Genomic DNA, 17,717 nt, shown 5'->3' on the forward strand with positions numbered 1-17,717 from the left:
TGGTAAACATGCTAAAATGTACACAATGTTTGCCATGCACTTAACTCAAGACCTCCTATACTATACATACATGATTTTACCAGTCCTGCCACAGAGGGGCCATGGTTACTGGTTAGTTGAAGCCCTCAGGGAGGGCTGCACTTAGCACAGGTGAATGTAAACAAGCATACACTTTTCTAAAAGGTGAAAATAATTAAAAAATGAAATTGAATCATCATTATATCTAGCAAAAACACAAACACATTTTCTAATTAACATCTTTATGTTTTTATAAGGAAACTGCTGTGTCACGAAATAGCTAACAGTTTTCTTACGTATGTACATATGCTATCATTACAAAATAGAAAAAGCAGGGGTTACTTCTGTACCCAAACTTTCTTCCCTCTGAGCTTAAACCCTCTAGCACCTGTTGTTTTCAAGCATGAAAGGGGAAAGCCGAAACACTTTTACATATCGTAGAAGACAAGGTTGCTTGCAGACTTGATTCGCCAAGGCAAAATACTTCAATAATACTTAATTAGTTTAACTGTGTATAAGAAAAAATCGGTTTTGACTTTAAGTAACATAATTAAGATAAATTAATGTTTATATTTAATGGTATCCCCCTGGTCTGTACTGGAAGCAAGACCCTAGGAACAATGTCCTGTATAAACATTGTAAAATATACAAGAGCTGGACAGTTTACTAACCAAACTAAACAAAACAGTAAACACAAAACAACATTCATTTGAACACATTAAAAGTGCCTTATAGTTGATTAAAGGCAAGGATATGCTGAAGGATTTACCATGGACATCATGTTGAATACAGGAAAGGAGCACCAGAGTTTCGAACATTAACAAAGAAATTAATAAGACATCAATTATCTGTGGAAAATGCTGTTAGGAAACATGTTCCCAAATCCCATATGTGTGCATATGCTTACAACTTTCATAGCCTGATTTATTTATATACAGTTGTAGTCAAAAGTTTACATACCCCAACGGAAATTTACTATTTCTTGAAATTTCCCAAAAAACAAACAATTTTAGGAAAATTTAGGAAAAAAGTTTGCTTTTGTGGATGAGGAAAAAAAGTTACAAGAAATAGATGTTTCAGCAACAACCCATTAAGACAGTGAGTTGAGTTTTTTATGCATATGTGGCTGGATGACAGAGGTTTGAGGCTCAGAGACAGTGGAAGGGGCAAAATAATGATCTTTATTAAACAAAAAGAAATCAAATAAATAGGCACAAGGGCCAACAAAAAGGTTCAAACAAAAATACAGAAATGTAGGCTGGGCATTAGCCTTCACTGCAGTTTCTTTCTCCAAAACAGCACAGCACAGCACAGCACAGCACAGCACAGCACAGCACAGCACAGCACAGCACAGCACAGCACAGCAACAAACAAACTCACCCAAAACTCTTCCACACAAAGGGTTTCACCTGCCTTTTATAGTCTGTGGCTGGAGCCCAATTAACTAATAATTAACAATTAAACACTTAAGGCTCCAGCCACATTCTCACATGTATTTTACAGGGAGGAATTTAACCCCCTCCCTGCCAATCCAAAACAAACAAGAATTCTAAGAAAAACAACAGTAAAAAATAACAATAATAAACACAAATTATAGGGGCGAGCTGGCACCCCATCACAGCATATCACTAAACGTAAGTGTTATTCTGATGGCAGGCGACCGAGCCATTTGTTTGCTCTAACTTTAAAACATCAGGAAAGTAGACTCAATATCCAATTGATTAACTCCCCTGTAAAGGGTCTTATTTCCAACCCAAAAGATATTAATGAAACGTTTAGATCCTTTTTTGCTAATTTGTACTCTTCCAAGAAACGGTCCTCTCCTGACTCATGTCAAGCTTTCTTTTATTATTATTATTATTATTATTATTATTAGCAGACGCCCTTATCCAGGGCGACTTACAATTGTTACAAGATATCACATATTTTTTACATACAATTAACCCTTTATACAGTTGGGTTTTTACTGGAGCAATCTAGGTAAAATATCTTGCTCAACGGTACAGCAGCAGTATCCGCCACCTGGGATTGAACCCACGACCCTCCGGTCAAGAGTCCAGAGCCCTAACCACTACTCCACACTGCTGCCCCTTTCTTGCAAAACTTGAACCATCCCAATATCTCTCCAGAGGAGGCTGAGCAGCTGGACTCCCCAATTTCATTAGACAAATTGTATCAATCCGTGAAATCTGCTGAAAAAACGGGCGCTCTCCCGGAATTGATGGTTTGCCAGATGAGTTGTATTTAACATTATGGGATATACTGGGCCCTATCTGGCTATCCACCTTAAATTGGGGTCCTAACTTAATTTGTCATCCAGTAGTGGATTAGGTACTGGGGGCAACGTTCAAAAGCATGGTCTCCCGCATGTATACGTGTCTCGCAACACTCCCCTGCTCTTTTTTCTGCTCCAAAGCTATAGGAGAAAGATGAAGCACAATGGGTTGGAACTATAGATTGGGAAGCGATGTGGGAAAATATTTTTGGAGCATCAAAGAATCCTAATCATCAGTTTATACACTATAACATTTGTCACAGAACCTATATGACGCCTCGCAAAAGGTATTGTATGGGGCTAGCCCCCCCATCCCTTTTGCGATCTGTGTAACCTGCGGATACCCGGAATCTAGATACATGTGCTGTGGGACTGTCCGGACATGCAGAGTTTTTGGGGACAGGTAGTCAACACCCTTGCCTCTCTTATTGGGAGACCCTCCCCCTCCCCCCCCTCCAAAAATGAAACACATTTACTCTACAGAATGTGGTGTATTTGAAATAACTGCAGCCAATCTCTGAGGATGTATATTGAAAAGGGATTATTCTGCATGTAAGGTCAGACATATTTTTGTAATATTTTATTTTAGAACTATTTTGAAACACATAACTTTTGTTTGAAGGATTGTGGAACACTGATGCTGACAGTGTCTAACATACGAGACAGCCAGAATTAATCAAGACTAATGTTTATTTATACTATTGCATACACTGTGAATAAGAAAAATATATATATATTAGTTGGGAACTTTTTACATTGACATTTAAGAATTTCTACCAAGCTGCCTGTCAGACGAAACCGGCACCTTTTTTTAATCAATTAGAAACAAAGGCTCAAAACATAAAGATGACTTGAGGGGGGATTACTGAGTGACCATTTAGATGCGTGCTTGTGGTCTTGGTTATACAAGCCTTGCCAGCCTTCACATCTGTACATTGGCATTTCAATATTCATGAAATTGCACAAAATATTCCAAAGTACACTTTACATCCAAGGAACACAAGCTAGCAAATGCTAAGAAATTCTTGTTTTGCCAATTTTCTGTGAAGGGGGATGACTGCTTAAATAATTCAGAAAGTAGACATCCACCATTAGAATGAAAATGAACTTTTTTATGATGAATAGATTATATTAATTAAATGATTAACTAATACCAGCGGGCAGGACAGGTGGCATTCGAGGCCACCCTCCCCTAGACAAGGCACACTGCAAGGCAGAGGCAACAAGGGGGTGTAGGCAAAAGGGGGCTATATAAATCGGGTTTGATGATTACATATTTGATTAATGGATGCATTCTCCTTTCAGAAATACAGCTAAGTTTCCAATAACAACAACATAAACTGCCTTTTTGTTTAAGGTTTTTTTTTTAAATTAAAGTGATCTTTCAGGATTAGTTTGTAGAGTGTATCGAACCAAAACAATTACAATTAAAATTGGCAATTTATTCTATTCCAACATAAGGAGGAAGGGCTTTGGGTGAACCAGCGCAGAAAGGATGAAGACAAACACAGACTACAAAGCTTATAGAGAATTTTGATGGAAAAAGCAATAGTCAGTAAAAAATAATTGGGCTCAAGCCTACTTGTAGCTTCAAAAAGTATTTTTATTGTGGAAGAAACCAATTAAGAAAAAGCCATGCTGGTTAATAACAACATACAGCCAGTAACTCACATCGATGTTAAACCTAGAGCTATGCTCTACCAATTTTCATCTCCAGTGAAAAGACTTCTGTCCCTTGTCATGTACTTATTAAATCGGCATGTCTTCTCTCTCAGCCTTTAGAGCTGCTTTTAGTGCACAGGGCAAGTGCAGACCCAATAATAAGCCTATTCATTACACAGCAAACCTACTGAAATAAAACATTTTGAGTTGCACACGTTCAACCATCGCATACCATTACAATCAATGGTAACATTTTTAAATCTTTCCCAAGGCACCCTCCAGCAGGGTTCCCAAACCTGGTTCTGGGGACCCCATGTCAGAGTCCTGCACAGAGTAGATTGTTGCGACCCGCTTCTGACACGGACCCGCAACTACAGGACCCGACCCGAACCCGCAAGTGTTTGCCCTTTACCTACTGCCTGCGTCAACGGACTATCACGCTCTCACATTCACACACAGACAGCTCTGCTATTTCTCCACAGACTGAGTTTATACAATAGCTATACAGCGTGGTAGGTAGCTCCCTCTTGATCTGGATATGTTTTAAAGGGTACATAAGGACCTTTTTATTTTATTGTGTTACATGTTCCCATGTGTTGCTGCGACTGTTTACATAAGGTGTGTGTATTGTTTTATTTTTATTTTTACATTTTGACCACTTTTTTAACTTTTAAATTGCATTCCCTGCCTCAAGATGGCTTCCCATGTACCCGCACCGACCTCTCAGAACTACATTTCCCATCATCCTCCTGCTCACTGGTAAATCCATCTCGGTTACATATGTGAGATTCTGCAGATATCTCCAACAATTGAGTGTAATTTCTTTATTGTGCTATGTCGTCTACCAAAACGATGTTTTTACAATACACTTCTATCCGATTTAATAAATACAATACAACCAACATTATACTAAATACAAACCCAACCCATGAAGGCATTAGTCTTTTTGCATTCTGTAAAAACACGACTGTGTCATACTGTGACCAAAATCAGCAGTGGTAAATCAAAGGCAGCAGTAGTAGGAACATATCCTCTTAGAATCTAAACATAGGTCAGTAGTTATTCACCAGATGACACCGTAAACCATTGTGTTGTTTACACTGACTACATTAAAGAGCTTGTTACATACTCAGATAAGATAGTACTTATTTATCGTTTATTTTAATAAACAGACCCTTGAAAGTTCATTCAGTGGAGGCCGGAGTCTGAGCTGTGCTTATGTGACATTTTGTGAAAGTGTGATATTTTCTGACGTTTGGTTGATCACAGCATATCGATTCTGTATCGATATAACAACTTAGAATCCCTACAGAAGTACAGTAATCTGTCTCTTATCCAATTGGGGTGGGACCAGAGTAAGGGCGTATATGTAAAAGATTGAATGAATGAATCCTGTTTTAAATACCATTAACAGCTGTAACAATTCAGACCATTATTGTTTTGAGATTCAGCTTTTATTAGGGAGCTCCCCTAAATCTTATGTTTAGAAAGATACAGGGTATTAATGCTTGTGACAGGGTAGCTGTCAGCCGTGTGGGTGCGTGCATTTGCTGCTGAGTGACAGGCACGAGATTGAGACGGAGATTGAAGTTGATACGCCTGCAGGCGAATAGTATTTATTTACATATCAACACACTGAACAGCTCATGTGACACTACCTGCAATGGTAGCACACGGAGTACATACAACACAGTGTACGAAAACTTTGGTAGGATCTACAATATCTGAACTAATCTTCGCTGTTCAATAATAAACTAATGTTGCTGAAGAGGTTGATCATGGCAGATAAACAGTTAGGGCTGATATACGATGGATTACTGTACTGCAAGTGGTACATCAACTCCACTGTTGTATAATAAATAATAATATTATTGAAAATTACAGCTATTTTATGGACAATACCTGCCAAATACAGTACTAGGGAAATGGAAAAAGACTCAGATGGTTAGTACAAATTTACAGGTGCATGTGTGTGTAGGGGCGGGCTTTAAAATATAGCATGCGTTTAACCCTCAGCGGTCCTATGTCAGACCTGGTCCGACATTGCAATTATTCCTATCCGGTCCAAAAAGACGCAAAAAAACGTGTTTCTAGTCGTTTTTTCTCCGGAAAAAGCCAAGAAAACCATTCAATGGCCGAGTGGGAGTGACAGGAGCCGAGACAAGTCAAAAAAAAAAAAAAGGGCGTATCTCATGATTAGTCATACTTGCCCCTGGCATCAGATTACGGCAGCCATAAGGAAACAAGCTGGCTGACTGCATCAGCGCTCAGAGAATATCACAGACATTTGCAGAGCTTTTTTCAGATGTTATAGTAATAAAATAATGACTCGGATCGCATTATTGAGGAGTTTGGTGATAAAACGAGTGATCAGGAGATGATTGATCGGTATGTACGACTATTATTATTATTATTATTATTATTTATTTCTTAGCATATGTGAAAGCGATAGTGAACGAAAGGGTGGGGTGGGGCTGGAGATGCCTAGTGAGTGCATTGTTGGTATGCAGGGCCTTTTAAACCCGTTTGACTGTGGAAAAAAAATACTTTTAAACAGCGCGTCTAAAATTAACTGCGCGTGTAAAAATAAATTGGACCTGACGCGCCTGACACGCACTTAATAAATGGACTGCAAAGGGTTAATCTGGCTATATAAATCGTTTGCTGAGCCTTGTTTTTTTCTCTGCTGGAACAGATCTAAATAGGGTAAATGCTGAATTACACAGGGACAAAGGTTATGTTGCACCACAGCTCAATAGTCACATGAGATATTACCTGTGTACAACAGAAACAGACCTAGCCTCTGCTCCTGTAAGGCTTCCCCGCCCAGTAACTATTACAGTATTTTGTATAGACCAATGTGATTTGTATGTGATTGCATGCATTTCAAATAATGTTAAACATGTTTTTCTTTTGCCTCAGGTCATTTCCTATGTGAAATACTCTATTTAAATGACATTTGGTAATATTACAGCCCCTGGACAGTCTACTCGGAAATGATTCAACAGCTTGTCTGTCTGCCATTAGTTCTTTGTTAAACTGAAAAGCGGACGATCAAAGTGCTTTTCCAGATTAAACATACCTTCACCAATTTATCAAAGATATGCACATAGACAGTACAAGCCATGTTTCAAAACAATCAGATTCAAAGATGACATTGGGTTCACATAACAAAAAGTGTATACTATAGGTAATATTAGCCAAGGCTTTACAAATCTGCCACCAGTGGGTTTTAGTTTCAATCTGCATTGCTTTATAGTACACACAAAAGACAGCACCTAAAGTCTGACAAAATGTAAGGTTTAGAGAATCAGTCGATTTTACAGTGCTGTGTTTTTTTGTTTTTTGTTTTGTTTTAAAGTCCTATCAATCACGCAACCAGAATTAGTGTTAATACCACTCCCTATAGGTATACATACCAAAAGTTAAATACAACTAGGTTGGCTGGCTGTATCCAGTCTTCATTTTTTACCCAAATGATATATATCTATTATATATATATATATATATATATATATATATATATATATATATATATATATATATATATATATATATACACACACTCACACACAATTTGGTCTTTGTTTTTTTTGTTTTTATTTTCAGACAGTGCTACAGTCTACATATTTTCTGATTCCTGCTGTTAGAACATAAGTGAAGCAATCTGAATTTTATTTGTAGTGGTCCTCAGTTAACAGCAGGATGTTGTTTATGTGGTGGATCTTTTTAAAAAAAAATAAGGTTCCCCAGAGAATCAGCTATTTGACCCCCTTTGCATGCCACTCTGTGTTATCAAAAATGTCCCTCATCATAGTTCTCTATCTTCATTGTTAAAGAGGGCAGGAGGTTAAGAGAAGAAGTGCTAAATCACCATTCCCTGAGCATTTATGTTAGCTTGCATAGGGACAAACTTATTGAACAATATTTTACAAATTGCTGTTCTATTGAGTTACTTTGTAAAACTTTATGGCCCTTGTTTGGCCAAATGATATAAGACGCAGAATGGGCTTTAACCTCTACACATTTAATACATGTCTAGAATTTGTGTCTATGGCCAATTTGGATTTTTACAGCAATAAAAATAACTGCTAAATAAATGTTTGATTGACTGATAAAGGCTTTCTCTGTTGTGGTTGATTTTTTTCAGTTGCCTAATGTAAACCTTTGTAAGAAACCAAGTAATCACAAATTTTGGCTTGTACATTTTTCAGTGTACTGTGCGCTGCCATCAGAAGACATAATTGCATTACATTGAAGAAGGCAGTAGTAGAAATGATTGTTTACTTAACTTATTTTCTTATAGGTTTTACCTTAGAATTCTGACTAAGCATTTTTTTTAAGTTATGAATGATTTATGCAAAATGACAGTTGTGGGAGGAAGCCAATTTTATTTTAAGTTTGAATTTTATTTCCCATCGCAGCAAAATACAGTGCAATGTAAAGACTGGAGTGCACAAGTGTACACGAATGTATCATGGAAGTAAAACAATCAGTAACATCAATGCTTATGTTACTGGGCCTGACACATCCCTGTGTCTGGTGTGTAGGTATACAGAGAGCTTTAGTCTGTATTGGTTTAATCCCTTACCTTTTACAATTTATACATTAAAAGATCAGACTACTCAAAATCTGTAAAAGAACACCAAACTCTCACGATGAGCTTTGACTGGGTGAAATTCCAATGCTTACTGTATGTCTGTTACCTTGTGGTATGAGAACGTTGACTTGCAAAATGTACCACTGAAGAGGGGGTGTATTGTTTACAGATTAATATGACTTCTCCATATTGCTCAAAGATATCATCTTGACGGGTAACCTAAGCGTATATACACGGTTATGTTCTGAAGTTGCTCATTGACTTTCAATGTTTTGAATTTAACCAAATGGACTTGGTTTATTTTCCATGAGATAAAGGACCAGGCCTGAAACAAAGTACATCTATTGTGTACATTTATTAAACCACATTTCCTTTTTCATTACATTCTAAACGTTTTTTGGTGCCACAGAAAATCAACAATAAGTCACCCTCAGCTTTGCACCATTTATTTAAAGTCTTTATAACATTTACATACCTGTCTGTGTTTCAGAAAACAATAAGTATTTTAATTCGAAGTACTATGGTCGTAATGGTGGTAAGTGAATTTTAATTAAATATCATGGGCTTTATATATAGTTGATTTTTCCTTCGTATCTTGACTTTTCGTAGGTTTTTGTGACTTCGTAGACCTACCCACGATGTATTAAAGTCATTTTCACTCCTTTAACTTAGTCTCATCCCTGCTGCGGTAGTTTAGTTACGACTGTTAATTTCAAACTACTTTCGTATGCAAATGTACAAATCATTATAATATCGAAGTTTCGCGCTTACCCTTGATGTACTATCATTTTGTCCTGATTTACTTTGGTTTGTGCCTGTTATTTTACACATGCTTCTGACTGGTGTAGATTCAACTAGCTGTTTGTATGTGAAACTTCCTGTTTAAACATTTACAAGCTTTTAGTTACTTTAAAATAAAGCACCTTAAAATATAAAATAAACCCCCCAAAAATGTATTTATTAATAGTCTATATTAAATAACAATGGCAATAAATGCATTTTGTTTTGGTTTATTTTATATTTTTAAAAGGTGCTTTATTTTAAACTTCACATTAATAAATGGAAGGGAAACAAATCATTGCAGAGTTCTTTATCCACAAACTGAAATCTTTTCTTCTCCGTAATTAATTATGTAGTGCACAGACAAAATTGAAATACGCAGAAAAGTATTTACTTGCGTAGCCTACTGTATGTACTGTACTTTTTTCCTTTACACAACTAAAATATACATAGACTCAAACAAAAGTTTTCTGCCATACTGAAAGCATAGGGAAGTATGGTTAGGGTACAGATGAGTACAAACATGGTAAACTGGGTAATTACCATGCAAATTTACCATGGTTAACTTCCATATATAGAAACAAGCTTAGTTTTGTTTATGCTTTCTGTTTTTGAGGAGCCTTTCTTTATAGATTTACGTTTTGGTTTGTTTTTGCTGTGCCAGGGTCGGCGCTACATTTAACACATCACATTCATTTTATCCTGTTTGTTTTTTTACATTCTGATACTTTCTTTTTTTGTAATCCTCCTAAGGTCAAGTATCTGTCGCTTAGTGTCCCAGTAAATTTATTTTGTTAGTTATTTCTTTTCATGTTTCTTTTCTTAATGTTTTTTGGACCTGCGAAGTGTTAAATAATATTAATTGCCTTTTTTTAATTTCACTAACTAACAGGTCAATTTCGTCTTTGTTGAAATTTGTTTTCCTTTTCTTTTTGGCTGGTGCCATAGTTGCATCAAGGTCAGAGTCTGCAGAAGCCACAGCTCGATCCTATTATATTTGCCAACTACTTCTTTCTGTTAACTATACCACTAATTTATCTTTGCCACAAGGAAGTTCTAAACCTTGACATTACTCTTTTTCATTTCATACACCTATAACTTGATATTTATTACCTGGACTTTTACTTTAAAGCAAGTAAATGTCAATACATTATTTATTGTTATTTGTATTTATTTTATTAAAAATATTAAACGAAAGAAAAAAATAATATAACTTACTGTAGAAATTGATTTAATGTTTACAGAAAACGCAACAGAAACAAACTTCTGAAAACTGTAAAATCAACAGTGTTTGAAATCGCAGTTCTTCCCATGTATTATTTATTTATTAATTTATGTATTAATACATTTGCGCACTCTCACACGCGGTAGTTAATGAGAAACAACGACATGGAAAAGTATACTCAGAATCTTGGAACACTAAAAATAAATGTAAGGACTGGTTGGTTCCATGAATATGTTTAAAAACTTAAAAATATGTCTTGTTAATGTAAAGGAAAAAAATGGAATACATGTAAAAATAGAAAACAAAATACAGTTTATGGCTTACCTTTTCTGTATTCAAATTTATTACCAATTAATACAGCTTCTTATCGTCTTTTAATTTGGAAATTGCTTCACATTTTTCTCTTCTGTCGCACTTGGTATTATGGTATCTATATAATGTGTTTGTTTTTGTGCCTGAAATATAATTTCTCTGTTTCATTGGTTTCTTTCACCACTTTTCTGTGTGTAATTATTGCAAAACCAAACTGAGTTTGCCTAAATATGTGGACTTTACTTATTTTGAAATTTACTGTGTGTTAAGACAAGTTTGTGATTTTAAAATTCTAATATAAATAAATTATTTTATAATTACTTTTCAGAGTCACAAGTAACTTTACTTGCTCTTTAAATCTCAGCGCCTGAAATCATATTTTGAATTTGGGGTCCCTATTAAGGCACATATTTAGGCCCAGCATATGCAGAATTTAGACCCCTGCAAAACCCTAAAATTCGTTTTCAGTGGGGGGTGTTGCCACTTGCACCAGCGCTGGGAGAGACCCCCATACCCCCCTGCCTTCTATTTGGGATTTCTAGCCTCCTACTTTAAATGAAAATGAAAAGACTGCAAAGATACTACATCTGGGATACATTACTCCTTAATATCAACCCAAACCTACATTAGATAATTTAAGTGCCTGCTTTTTTATGCTGATAGTTCCTTTGATGTGTTTAAGAAAGAACAGCAGCAGTAGTCTTCTAGATGGACTCATTTAGTGGTATCGAGTCTCTGGTGCCACTGGTAGGGCTTAGGAGCTCTTGTTAGTGCAGAATAGAGGTCTTCACGGGTCCAAATTAATCAACCCGAACAGACAATTATTTACCCAACCCGATGTAAAATTCTTGTTGTTAGACTCGGATCCGACCCAGCCCAAAAAAAAGCACTGACTAGATACAGTGTTAAAGCAGTGTTTTTTTTTTTCCCCAGTCAACCTGGAAATCTGGCTGAACTACAGACATTGTTTATTCCATCATGAACCTACACAGAGGACTGTAAAATGAAATATTAATATGTTTATGTAAAAGATCTAACTAACTTATGTACAATCTCGTAAATGTGTGACTTTATTACGAACTTAACACAGAGGAAATGGAATTGAGGTGTAAAATTTATGTTTTGCAAAACCTGTTTTCCTTCTTTGTCCACAATAACAACAAATGATTCCTACACCACAGACTTGCATTTTTCTGTGAGCTTTTGTTCATGGAATTTGTTTTTAAGTTTTTCTTTCATATTTTTCATAAACAAATCAATTACTCTGACTTAAGAATGATCTAAAAGAACACCTTCGATATGGGTCACGTGACTGCTGCTGTGCTCTGCAAGCTATGTCATGTGCTACTGGGGAAAGCCAATCCACGCAACAGGAATTATAAACAATTATTTTTAGTACCAAAGAGAGCCCCTTTAACCCTTTGCGGTCCATTTATTAATCGCGCGTCAGGCACATCAGGTCTAATTAATTTTCAAACGCGCAGTTAATTTTAGACGCGCTGTTTAAAAGTATTTTATCCAGAGTCAAAAGGGTTTAAATGGCCATGCATATCAACAATGCACTCACTAGGCATCTCCAGCCCCGCCCCACCCTTTCGTTCGCTATAGCTTTCACCTATGTAAGAAATAAATAATAATAATAATAATAGTCGTACTATCCGATCAATCAATCATCTCCTGATCACTCGTTTTATCACCAAACTCCTCAATAATGCGATCCAAGTCATTATTTTATTACTATAACATCTCAAAAAAGCTCTGCAAATGTCCGTGTTCTCTGTGCGCTGACTCAGTCAGCCAGCTTGTTTACTTACGACCGCCCCGTTATCTGATACCAGATACCACGTATGACTAATCATGAGATACGCCTTTTGTTTCTGTTTTTTTTTTCGACTTGTCTCGGCTCCTGTCGCTCCCACTCGGCAACTGAATGGTTTTCTCAGCTTTTTCCGGAGAAAAAACGACTAGAAACCCGTTTTTTGCGTTGCTATAATGATGTCAGACCCAGTCCGACAAAGGACCTGTGAGGAATAATTGCAATGTCGGACCCAGTCCAACAATGGACCACAAAGGGTTAATAGTAAATCGACAGTTTGAGTATTACTGAGTAAACAAAATCGTACCCGACCCGACCCAAGTGTTGCGTGACAATTTTGCACCCAAAAACCCGTTCGGTACAGGTCGGGTCTCAGGTCCTCGGGTCTGGGTAGACCTCCAGTGCAGAACATACAGTAGATAAAGGAGAACAAAGCCAATGACATGACGTTAGTTTAGTTACGGTTCTGTATTCTCAACTTAAATTGTTTGTGAATAGATAGGAATTTTATATCAGCCTGAGTTTTACCAGACTCTATACACTGAAATGCTTGTTAAGTAAGGGATAAACAACGTTGTGTTGGGGCACAAGAAACTGTGGATTATTTTCGTACTGATTCAACACTTTGAGTTGTTTATGCCACTTAAAACATTTCTTCCTAATTGATACTTGTTCGACAATGAGATTCAATTGATTGCTAATTTGGTCATTGGATTTGGTTTTGGCTTTTTTACTCTTAGTTCAAACAGTTAAAATGTTTGTCACTCACATTGCGGGAATGTTGTTATGAGTTCCTTGGAGTTTGAGCTTGAAATCCCACTTATACAGACAAAATTGTCAAAGTGAAGACAGTTGCAAGAACTATGATTTAGCTGTAGAACATGCAAATGGCATTAGCAAAATAAAAATGCAAAAAACAAAGGACTGTGAGCCAGACTGTGAGAGTTTCACCGAAGCTAAAACAGATGAAGACCTAAACATCATTGCCAGCGATCAGTTTTCGAGTTCTCAGGCAAAATGTAAGAGGGCTGTAAGTTTGTTTGAACAATGCAAAGAGTTTGTGTCGGTGTAATTGAGGGAGATTTACTAAGTGATGATGAAATTGCTGTTGAAATGTAAAATAAAAATTAGTATGTTTATGTGGAAGTGAATTTGTATGATTTTGTTTTGATCATGTTAATGTATAATTGTATTCCTTTTCTTTAACAATACGAAATGCTAAATTGAAATCACAAGCCCTTTTCTAAGTGTTACATTCTAAATGTGTATAATTAACTAATTGTTGAAATGACTGTTGTGTAATAACATTTTTCTGTTGAATTGTTCTGACTGTGGTTTTGTTGATGAATCAACAGTTTTCTATGGATTTGTAAATCAACAATATATATGCCTGTGACAGGAATGACGAGTGGTGACGTCAGGCCAGAGTGCAGGAACTAAAAACACACAGGTATTTGCAGTTCAAAACGCGCTTTCAGCGCCGTTTTTATTAAACAAAAATAAATAAAATATTTAAACAAAAAAAGACACTTTGCTCACAGAGCACAAAATAAAACAGATAAACAAAACAAAATCTCGAACACAAAAATAATACAATCTTTTAATTTCGTTTTGCTTTCGTTTCCTCTCGCCGCTCTCACTCCTAAACACCCACGCCGAGTGCCGAGAGCTGCAGGCTTTTATTAAGGTGAACCATCTCCCAATTAGCAACATTAATCCCGTAATTAATTCGGGAGATGGTTCACCTTCTGCACGAGTTTTTTGAACTGTGGATGGGACTACACATCCAAGCTAAACAAAATATAAAACAACAACACGGCTACGCCGACAATACATAAATACAAATAAAACAATACAAAAATAATAACACACGGCGCCTCGCCATCCTATAACGCAATAAATAAATCATAAAACAAATACAAACCAACACAGGGGCGGAGGGGGAAACCCCGTTCTAAAAATAAAACGAACAAACACATATCAATAAGCAGGGCTTACTACCGCCCTGCTACAATACCCAACACTCCCCTTCTCTTTGAAGCCACACAGCCACTTTTATTGAGAAGATTTGTAGAATAAATCAATCAAAAGATCAACAGGTGATGTCAGAGAAATCATTTAAAAGTTTGTTAAATACATATCATGAAAAAAAAACTGGTTAAAAGACGTATTAATGGCAGTACTTCCTTTCAGTAAGAGAATGAGACGGTCCCTATGGACGACTTGCACTTGTCTGCTTTTCAATCTTTAAACACACAACTCATTAAATGGTGATTTACTGTCACTAAATAACACTATTGACAAACCAGGCCAAGTCCTATAAGAATTTTAAGCGAGTGTCAGTGTTTAACCACAGAGAAGGTATAGAAAATATGACATTGACAAACACGTTCTTCTTGCAACTTTCCATCTAAGAAACAGACTAGACCCCTTATATAATAGCAACATCTGTTTACAGTTGTACAACAGCAGCAAACAAAGAAGCTCTCTTGGGGGTTACTTTTGTTGAGTCGGCAGAAGACATAATTGTGGGTTTATTTAAGAGATTGACAGACATTGTCATTATGGGTTCCTTTGCTAGTGATACTAAATGTTGTTGATTAGGGGTAAAAATATACCATGGACAAAATTTGTTTTGTTTTTAAATATATTTATGGAGTCTATTATTCACAAAGCCAAAGTATTTTTATTCTTTAATTATTGTGCAATACAATGAATTTGCTCCAAGATTTGTATTATTTATTTATTTATTTATTTATTTTATTAAAGTTAAAAGAAGTTGACAGAACTTGAGAAATGTTAAAAGTTTTTTAATACACCTTTTCTTATCTTCCAAATAAAAATGCCCCAAAGGAAAAACGTTATATTGTGGTATATGCATTTGACAACATGCAGTATCAGTAGCTATCAAGCTTAATCAATCAATCAAAAGGAGCTGGTAATGTCTATGTCACAACATAGAATATTTATTTCTTAGAATCTTTGACATTTTCACTCAAAATACAGTACTGTGAGCCTCAGAAGTGCACTATGTTTTCTGTATCCACACTCTACATACATATGCTCATGCTTGCACAATGTAAATAGCTGATTCCAGCACAAAAGAAACACATAGCTTGTCAAATACAGACTTTAACCCCTAAAATGCCAGGCATGTCAGGCTTTACTTGGCGATGTTTAAGAACAGTAAAACTCTTTTGGATAGCCTCCAAGCATTGAGTGCGATTAAGAAAAGCAGAATGACTGCCATTGGGGAATTTATTGCAGTTGCCTTTATTTCCACACAGAACCACTGGTCACTAAACATCTGTCTTTAAATATATTTTCTTCAGATTTTAATGGGAAATCCAGGACAGTGATACCCCAATTATAACTGACTACCAGTTTCTGTAATGGTGACTGGTAAGACTGGTATGATACTCAGTGTGTACATGGACAATAAATGCTGTGTTGCAAGTTGCAGTGCATTTATCTATCTTAACCTTACATTTTGAATCCTTACAAAAGACAGTATCTGCCATACTGTATATCGAGAATATGAAGCGCTAGCCTTGCCTCCTTATTTCTGATTTGGTAACCTTGTTTCAGGAGCATCAAGGCTACTCATGTGCATCATTTTAAACACCTCACATGTCCAGAGTTTAAATAATAATAATAATAATAATAATAGATGCGTTTCTATAGCCCGAAATAGTATTATCCTGCTGTAATGATTACTAGTACAGCTAGTGAATGCCATAGCGCCGGTACATACGCCCCCTCGCACACCGACATGCAAATCTCACCAAGGCAGTACTAGTAAACCAGTAAAAGGACTGCTGTATTTTAAACACAGAAAAACATGAGACAAAGCCTTTTCTAAATAAAACAAAACTTACAAAATCAGGTCCATGCAGCAATAAAACAAGACTAAAACAGTAGCATTATCCAAAAGAGACATACCTAAAGCACGTTGTCAGTTCCCCAGTGGGTTTTAAGCAGGGATACTTAGTTGTGGCAACGTTATTTTCTGAACAGACCTCTCTGTACGAAAATAAACAAATTATTTAAAATTAGTCAGGGTTTCAAATTAGTTTTAAGAACGTCTCTATGGTTAGCAATTAAAAGCCTTCTTTTTAAAAAAAAACTACAATTACAATTATTTATGTAACAGTATTTTGTAAACTATTTGTTCAATAGTCATTATTAAGAAAATATTATGTAAACGTTTAGGCTGTTCATTTACCATAAGTAATACACATAAAGAAGGTCATTCTACATACAGACCTGTCGGCAGTGTCGTTAAATTGTTCTCTGTAGGTCCATGATAATCCGCAAAACGACAATGTTAAAACCAGTATAACTCCTACACTAATCCGAAGATTTGTGTAACACATTTTACACAGGTAAAGTAAAACAGAAGTAATCCACACCGCGCAGCAGTTGTAAAAATGTGTTCCCTCAAGTAGTAACGACAGCTGGATGTTCTCCGAATGACTAAGTGGCTCCGAGATGCAGCGGTTTTGTGTCTCTCACTTTTTTTTGCTCGCGACGACGGTCCACATTAAATGCATTCTCTCTCTCTCTCTCTCTCTCTCTCTCTCTCTCTCTCTCTCTCTCTCTCTCTCTCTCTCTCTCTCTCTCATATGAGGTGCTTCTAGTGGTTTCTCTGTTAGGCAGAGAGCTGCCTTGTTTGGTTTAGATAAACTTTTTTTTTTTTTCATTGCAAGGGGTGTGGTCATATGGGAGGGACTGGGATGTTAACAATTGCCCAAAGGATGAGTACCAATGGGTCAGTACCAGTCTCACTTTCTTGTTTTTGAGTTATGAGAACATTTCTTTCATGTGGGTTACAACACTATTAAAAATATCAAACCATGCCCAAAGCCTAATCTGGAACATTTTACTTTTAAGTTAAACATCCAGTTTCAGAAAGATTACTGTTGGAATACTTTGAACAAAGTAAATTAAATAAAAAGAAAAACACTACCACAATATATACCAAACCATGCTTTAGTATGCACAAACTGTGCATATACAGTATGTCAAC

The 17,717-nt window shown here is 36.3% G+C and overlaps 1 protein-coding gene across 1 annotated transcript in view; it reads right to left on the reverse strand.

The window, feature by feature from the left end:
* The window catches only part of LOC117408854 (collagen and calcium-binding EGF domain-containing protein 1-like), a 93,262-nt gene extending 75,965 nt beyond the window's left edge, over nt 1-17,297 (reverse strand). The window contains exons 1-2 of the mRNA XM_058995637.1: nt 16,955-17,297; nt 16,631-16,711 (exon numbers count right to left, since the gene is read on the reverse strand). Coding sequence (XP_058851620.1) covers nt 16,631-16,711; nt 16,955-17,064 — 191 coding nt within the window. The 5' untranslated portion in view covers nt 17,065-17,297. The remainder of the gene's footprint in view (nt 1-16,630; nt 16,712-16,954) is intronic.
* Between the last annotated feature and the right edge of the window lie 420 nt (nt 17,298-17,717).

This window comes from Acipenser ruthenus, chromosome 2, assembly GCF_902713425.1.
Source record: "Acipenser ruthenus chromosome 2, fAciRut3.2 maternal haplotype, whole genome shotgun sequence".
In the NCBI taxonomy this organism is placed as follows: Eukaryota; Metazoa; Chordata; class Actinopteri; order Acipenseriformes; family Acipenseridae; genus Acipenser; species Acipenser ruthenus.